This window comes from Thermomyces dupontii (genome assembly GCF_041956625.1).
Source record: "Thermomyces dupontii strain NRRL 2155 unplaced genomic scaffold VTN31scaffold_1, whole genome shotgun sequence".
In the NCBI taxonomy this organism is placed as follows: Eukaryota; Fungi; Ascomycota; class Eurotiomycetes; order Eurotiales; family Trichocomaceae; genus Thermomyces; species Thermomyces dupontii.
The window spans coordinates 2,150,191-2,157,889 of NW_027192307.1; the positions used below are offsets into that span (position 1 = coordinate 2,150,191).

The following is a 7,699-nucleotide window of genomic DNA, read 5'->3' on the forward strand; positions in this document are numbered from 1 at the left end:
GTCTTATATTTACGCTGCATCGCGATAAGTATACACGGATACTCGGACGAAATCCGTTCTTCTCAGCGTGGGGGAACTCCATAGGCCAGGGAAGCTGCCAATCTGCGGGCCAACAAGCACGAAAAAGACACTGCGATTGGACCGCCTTTTTCATCGGCCAGATGTCCGAGAGAACATCCCATGTTTTTTTATTCACAGATTCAACATCGGAGATGAGGACGAATTCAGAGACAAGAGAGTTCCTCAGCATGCAAATCCTAATCAAAGCTGCCAATTGTTCGAGCCGTCTTCAAGATGCTGATTTCGTGAAGCTGTCGTTCGGCCAGGTACATACAGTACTCTCATGGAGTGGACCAGGAACCTGTAGAATCTTTGCACCAATCAAATACGGCGGAAATAATCCAGGGTTAGCCCTAAAATCGAAACAAACTTGTCTGGCGTCCGCTCTGAACGCCTCGTAGCTGTCGAGGTTCAGATTCCCGCCGCATCGTGCCTCTAGGCCTGCACGGGACAATCACGACGTAATCACCGATGCTCTCAGGCGGCAGGGCATCACGACTAGGTACCGGGTCATTCCTGCAACCGTTTTTCCGGCCTGTGTCCACGTCAGCGTGTCCAGCAAGAGGTACGAGCGGGAGTCGCATGAGAGGGACCGGATGGTGACTTCATATCGGCACAGTCCTATACCAAAGCGGCGAGTTCCGGAGAACAAATAGATTCCAGCGAGACCTCAGAGTGAATCGATCAGACTTCTCCCAGATCGCAACTGCCAAGATGACGGAAACTGCCCCGCGATTAAGATACGTCGATGTGCGTCTACACTCTATGAATGACAATGCCGGCATTTGTCGATGATGGACCGTTGACAGCTCTCGTTGAATCTGCCAGATCGGAATCAATCTCGGAGACCCGGTATTTCGGGGCAACTACCACGGCAAGCAGGTCCATGAGGACGATTTGGCGGATATTATCGAACGAGCCCGAGCAGTCGGCTGCACAAAATTTATGGTTACAGGGTCAGATCTTCAGGAATCAAGAAATGCCATTCAATTAGCCAAGGACTATCGTACGTGAAAACCTTGGATTTGATTTCGCCTTTCGCAGCGACCCTGACAAATTCGCATCGACAGCCGGCACATGTTACGCCACAGTCGGCGTGCACCCTTGTCAAGCCAAGCTCTTCGAGACACACCCCGGCGGAACCGCACAACTGATCTCCGACCTGCGCACTCTGGCGCAGGAGGCCCGCGCCTCCGGCCACTGCGTCGCCTTTGGCGAGTTCGGACTCGACTACGACCGTCTACATTTCGCCAGCAAGGAGCAGCAGCTCCACGCATTTTCGGCGCAGCTCGACCTCGCCACGGAGCTCAAGCTGCCGCTCTTCCTGCACTCGCGCGCGGCCGCCGCCGACTTTGAACGCCTCCTGGCACCGCGGCTCCCGCAGCTGCCCAAGTCCGGCCTCGTGCATAGCTTCACCGGCACGCTCGACGAGATGAAGCGCCTCGTCGCACTGGGTCTCGACATCGGTGTCAACGGCTGCAGTCTCAAGACGGAAGAGAACTTGGCCGTCGTGCGCGAGATTCCGCTCGATCGGATTCAGATCGAGACGGACGGGCCCTGGTGCGAGATTCGCCCCTCTCATGCGGGGTCGAAATTCCTGCATGATGCGCCTCCGTTGCCCAAGGCGGTCAAGAAGGAGAGATGGACAAAGGGCTGCATGGTGAAGGGCAGGAATGAACCGGTTGCAATCGTACATGTTGCGCATGTCATTGCCAAAGTGAAGGGGATTTCCGTGGAGGAGGTTTGTGAAGCGTAAGTTAACTTGCCCATGAATCAGACCGATTGTGTTTGACGCTGACTCTCCGCAGGGCATACAGGAATTCAATCAAGATGTTTGGCCTTGGAGAGGATACGAATTCGCAATAATCATCATGTTTGTTAGTTAACTTTACAAGATAGATCATGATCTGATGACTTGAATAGACTATCAGTGATTCCTTCGATGAGATCTCGAAATTTTCTGTCGTTATATGCGACGAAATACAGTCGGAATCTGACCATAGTCATCAATCTTCGAAAAACATGTCGTCATCAGACCTGAGGACATCCACGTCCTCTGGCTCCTCCGGGAACATCTCCTGCCCAGAGCTGGGTTCTGACGGTGGTCTGACCGAATTGGCATCTTCCATGAGTGGAGAGAAGCCATGCGACGATGACTCGCTCCAAGGACAAGCAGGGTATACGCCGTTAAGGCCTTCGAACATAATCGAAGGAAAGTCCATCAGCTCACTTTTAGTTGAAGATGCCTCGTTCGAGTCAATGACGTCCTGATCGAGGTTGAGCTCGTCGTATGCGCTCTTTACCTTGATGCTGTCCCCGTCCAAGTCAGGCTCGGATATTGATGAAACAACAGTCCCGATTTCACTCCGCGCAAACCCACAGTGATATGATGAGGAGCAGTCTTTCCATGATCTTTCTTCGGCAATCTCGTCCATGCTGACTACGTCCTGGCTGGTCTCATCTTCAATAGGGAAAACCAAGCCGTCTTGTTCTTGCTCCAGGTCAGACGGTTCGTCGAGCAGGGATGAATCATCATCAATGGCGGATTCTTGAAGCTGATCTCTCTTGACGTCTCGATCCTTGTATTTCCACCTCTGAAGACTTGTCCACAAGATACATTTTATCAGCGATCGAAGGTTGTCACGATTGTCGGATCTCGGATCAAGTTCGAATTGCTCACGCGCGCTGTCTTTGGCCGCCTCTAATAAATGCTTCAGGGCCGGAGAAGAAGTCAACCGTAACATAGACTCCATTGACCTTGCCACCCCTGGTAGAAACCCCGCCCGATGGCGAATGTTCTGTTGTTGAGATTAGCTGGCAGTCCAGCAATCACGCCCGAGACTCACTCACATCGCGATGATTTGGACGGAATATCGTCGGTGCAACGTCTGGAAGTGTACCTTGATGCACTTCGATGATTTCTTTCGGAACATAGTCTTTCGTTGGCTCTGATAAGAGGTTTCGCACAGTATAGTGGATCAAGTGTGAAATCCATGGATGCTGATCAGATGTTTCGGCCTGATCATCTTGGCCTCCGTAGGGTAGGCCGGGCGCGGACTCCTCCCAGTCTGTGCGCATGACGAGTGACCTGCCTTCTAGGATTGGGGAGTTTAGGTCTACGGGCAAGGGAATTCCATCCTTGTCAATTTCTTGGTCCCCGAGCATAATCTCGAAATTCTCTGCACCGGGACAGGAACTTGGGAGATAACTGGCGAGCAAAGTGCAGTCAAAGAAATCAATTGCTAACTCTAACCTCATCAACCGCGCCCTCTTGATGCCCGCAGGAGGCTGCGGATCGGCTGTGTCAATGGCACGGACTGAGCGAGGGATCCTGCCTCGCAGTAACTTTGGCGATTGACTGAGAGTTTTTCGCAAGGAGAGCGAGATATGCGCCGTTGTGGCATCCTGCGAGTGCAAGACCGCTTTGGGCTGATCCAATGACACCAGCAGGCCCACATCAGAAAGCACCTGGAGAAGAAGAAGAAAAACTTAGCAAACACACGCGAGAGGACACACGCGATGACGTTTTCTCACCGATTGGATGTCCGAAGTAATGGCTTGCTCATCCACCAAACCAATCGCTCTACGCCCTTGTCGGATGATAATATCAAGAATAATGTTTTGGCCAGGATAAATCCAAAGGCTTTTACGACCGGCAAGGTACTCGAGGCTGCAAAAGACCATACCGCACTCTGAGATCCAGAGCGTTGCTGTCGTACTTGCCAGCAAATACTGCTCTGGCAATACATCGAGAGCCATGGATGAAGACCACCAGGTCAGTGAACTCACCATTCATGACGAGTCAACAAGGAAAGAGTCAAACTTAACGGATGGTGAGCGAAGTGTCTAATTCTACACTTTTTTTGAACAAGAGGAAACATTGTCCAGGGCCGCACCTTCCGCCTACGCCAATGGTCCCTTCAATGATCGTAATTTCCCTCCTCCCCTCATTCTGGTGTGTGGCTCGATTGCCGTGCGCTTTTGTCGTCGAGCATCCAATGCTGGGGTGACCCCAAGACCGTAAAGCAAAGGCAGCAGGTTGCCTGCAGTATGGCCAGGAAGCGGATCAGAACCACCGGATAGGTGGTATGGCCCGGCTCGTCTGAGGCCGTGTCGGCTCTAGATCGGCTCGGCGGGCGGATCGGCCGCGTCCTCAGTGAGCATCCGCTGCATCATGGCCACGTGCCACTGGCCGTCTTTCCAGCCGATGCGGCGGTAGATGCCGACCATTTCAAACCCGAACGACTGGTGTAGACCCTCGCTCGCCTCGTTGGGCAGGGTCATGCCTGCAATGACGGTCCGGTAACCCCGTTCGATGAGACGCGTGAAGAGCGCCTCGTAGAGGGCTCGCCCACCGCCAGTTCGCCGTCGTCCGGGTTCGAGGTAGACGCTGGTCTCGCAGGCCCAACGGTACGCAGGTCGCGCGCTGAACGGGCCAGCATAGGCATAGCCAACCACCCGGCCGCCGTCGGCAGGGTCCTCGAGGACAAGCCATGCGTGGGTGCGATTCGCCGCCGCGATCCGCTCGGCCATCTGCTCCGGCGTGGGCGGGACCATCTCGAATGTGATTGCGGTGTCGGTGACATAGGGGGCGTAGATCGCGGCGCAAGCCGCGGCGTCCTCGACAGTGGCCAGACGGACTTTCATCGTCTGACCATGATGGACGAAAAGGCGATGTCGAACAATCAAGATTGACAGACACAATGCTAAGGACAGCTTTTGCCCCTTTTTTCCTTGAGTGCAGGTGCACTGGCAAGGGCATACAGTCTCATTCACAAGTTCTCAAACGGCGTACGAAGTACAAATGAGAGAGGGAAGACCTTGCTGATAAACCCATGGTCAACAAACACCGTGGCGCATTCGAGTACTCGCAAACCTCAAGCCCACATGCCCACAATGACTCAATGATAACTGATAGTCGATGATTCGATGACTACTATGAATCTGTGATCGGAGATAGCCCTAGACTACCAATCAAAAGAGAACAGATGAGAATTCACGATCATAAACCAATTGAAGAGGAAAATCTCGCGATCTCAATCTGTCCGGAGCACGGAGGACGGAGTACGACCTCAATCTTGGAGTCGGTGATTTGTTGTTGTTGTTGCTTTCCAACGCCGCGCAGGGTGCATACTGGGCGTGGATATAAACGTGCCTGGATTCAACGAACATTTGGGGCTTGACTCAAATAGTTCGTTATCATATAAAGGCGTCAGAGATCTGTCTGAGCACAGCGGACAGCACCAAATCCATCGCAAATCAGAACCAGTCTGCGTGGCTGAGCCGGGCCAAAGTGGATTGGAGAGGGTTTGATTCGGGCTCGGATTGACCCCCATGGATGACTAATAACCTAGGTGACAAACACGTGATAAAGAGCTCTAGGATTAGTAGTCATATTCCTCTTAACTAAATTTATGAAAATTCACGTGATTTAGGGACCGGATGGTGACTTCATATCGGCACAGTCCTATACCAAAGCGGCGAGTTCCGGAGAACAAATAGATTCCAGCGAGACCTCAGAGTGAATCGATCAGACTTCTCCCAGATCGCAACTGCCAAGATGACGGAAACTGCCCCGCGATTAAGATACGTCGATGTGCGTCTACACTCTATGAATGACAATGCCGGCATTTGTCGATGATGGACCGTTGACAGCTCTCGTTGAATCTGCCAGATCGGAATCAATCTCGGAGACCCGGTATTTCGGGGCAACTACCACGGCAAGCAGGTCCATGAGGACGATTTGGCGGATATTATCGAACGAGCCCGAGCAGTCGGCTGCACAAAATTTATGGTTACAGGGTCAGATCTTCAGGAATCAAGAAATGCCATTCAATTAGCCAAGGACTATCGTACGTGAAAACCTTGGATTTGATTTCGCCTTTTCAGCGAGCTCAACGAGCTGTTCCGCGACGTCGCGCACATCGTGCACGAGCAAGGAGGGCAGCTGGACATTATCAGCGAGAATGTCCAGAACGTCACCCGGGACACGCGCGGCGCCAACGTGGAGCTGCGCAGCGCGAGCCGCTACCAGAAGAACGCGCGGAATAAGATGTGTTGCTTGTTGATCATTCTGGCGGTGATTCTGGCGATCATCATCCTGGCAGCGGTTCTGGGTTGACCTTGTGCATTCTGCACTATTGGATTTGTACTGTGTGCTCTTTATGTTGTCATGCGTTCATTCTTACGAGCAAGGTTATGTCTTTGGGATGGATTATGTTTGAGGGAATGGGCGTCGGAGTCATGGCATTGTCTGGTATTCGACCTGACTTGTACATACAACATGCTTCCTCCTGATTGACGATCGCCCTTGGTTTGCGTATCTAGTAATGCCTAGATACACGATGATTATACCGAATGGAACTGTATGATTATGGTTATAAAGATATCCGGCGTAATCGCCCACAATAATTCCAAGATTATACAGTCATAGTTGAGTTACAGACTGCTAATAGTTATGAATAGCCAATAAGCGCGCCATTCAGCATGGGGTCATTTTCGCGCTTGTTCACTGCCTTTGCCCAGCAGATCCTCGACCATCCCACTCCATAATTCTCCGATGATGCCCTTTTGCTTCGATTGCCGGGCGCCATTCTGCCGCTGGTGATGTTCCCCGTCTCGAGACCGACCGACCGTCTCGGTGAGACGGAAGGGGTCGATGTCGACGGCATGATTATCGACCACCTCGGTCATCGGGCTGGCCGACGTATCCGAGGCGATCTCGGACACGGCGTGGATCTCCGGCTTCATGGCTGATGAGGAGGAAGCCGAGGAACGGCCGTAGCTCAGGGCAGCATCGGGCGGGATCGGCATGCGCGGCTGCAGGCTGTAGGGGTCCTCCGGCTCCTCGCGCAGGTTGGGGAAGTAAACAAAATCGACGGTTGACGAGTCATTGACGGCCTTGCTGGCGCGCGATGTGTTGACGTGGCGGGTTTCCGACGGTCTACAGCTTTGTTTAGTTTCTGATGTCGCGAGGGCTGCGAAATCAGTGTGGAGCTTACCCTCGGAAAGCATTCCCGTCAATCCGGCGCCTGGCAATGCTAAAAGCACGCGATTGGAGCAGGTCATAGTTGATCAATCGGTCAATCAGCTGCGAATTGAGGGGTCAGCCAGTGGTTCGATAGTCCGGACACTGCGGTTGGAGAGGCATACCTCGGCCTTGGTGCCGCTCGTTCGCAGAGAACGGCGCTCGCACTCAGCCTTGAGGTCGGCCAGGGTGCGGCTCGCATACAAGGTGGTCTTGTCGGAGCCGTCGACGGGCTGCGCGGAGAAAGCGCCGGTGATGTGCAATCTCCGGCGGCAGTAGAGGGTGGTTGCGGAAGTGTACTGTTGGGAAAGAGCGCGGAGGGCGCGCAGGGAAGTCGAGTGAGGAGCTGCCATCATGTAACTACTAGTAGTAGTAATCCTCGTAGGATCGAGTAGAAGCTCTGGTTTTAAGCCCAGCAGGTCAGTCAATGGCAACGGAAATTGACAGAGAAAACGCAACCGCGAAAGAGCAATGGAGGAACAATTAATAATCCGAAGCTAACGGGAAAAGAGCAAAATGGCAGGAACCGACCTGAACTGGGTGGTGCACCTTCTTTTTTGGTCCTTCTTCTGTTGGGAGGAGTCACGCCTTCTGTTGAGGACATGAGGCCGG

General features: G+C 53.0%; 3 protein-coding genes across 3 annotated transcripts; 1 reads left to right on the forward strand and 2 right to left on the reverse strand.

Moving 5' to 3' along the window:
- Window positions 1-531: 531 nt before the first annotated feature.
- Window positions 532-1,926, forward strand: VTN31DRAFT_797 (uncharacterized protein; the record flags this gene model as incomplete). Its single annotated transcript, XM_069408340.1, has 5 exons — window positions 532-625; window positions 680-810; window positions 889-1,066; window positions 1,131-1,812; window positions 1,869-1,926. 5 exons carry the CDS (start codon window positions 532-534, stop codon window positions 1,924-1,926), a joined length of 1,143 nt encoding a protein of 380 aa, XP_069263653.1.
- Window positions 1,927-2,066: 140 nt separating this feature from the next.
- On the reverse strand, window positions 2,067-3,819 carry VTN31DRAFT_798 (uncharacterized protein; the record flags this gene model as incomplete). Its single annotated transcript, XM_069408341.1, has 3 exons — window positions 2,067-2,858; window positions 2,911-3,528; window positions 3,595-3,819. The coding sequence occupies 3 exons, from the start codon at window positions 3,817-3,819 to the stop codon at window positions 2,067-2,069; spliced, it is 1,635 nt and encodes a 544-aa protein (XP_069263654.1).
- Window positions 3,820-4,179: 360 nt separating this feature from the next.
- Window positions 4,180-4,707, reverse strand: VTN31DRAFT_799 (uncharacterized protein; the record flags this gene model as incomplete). The annotated part of the gene is made up of 1 exon (XM_069408342.1): window positions 4,180-4,707. One exon carries the CDS (start codon window positions 4,705-4,707, stop codon window positions 4,180-4,182), a length of 528 nt encoding a protein of 175 aa, XP_069263655.1.
- Window positions 4,708-7,699: the final 2,992 nt, after the last annotated feature.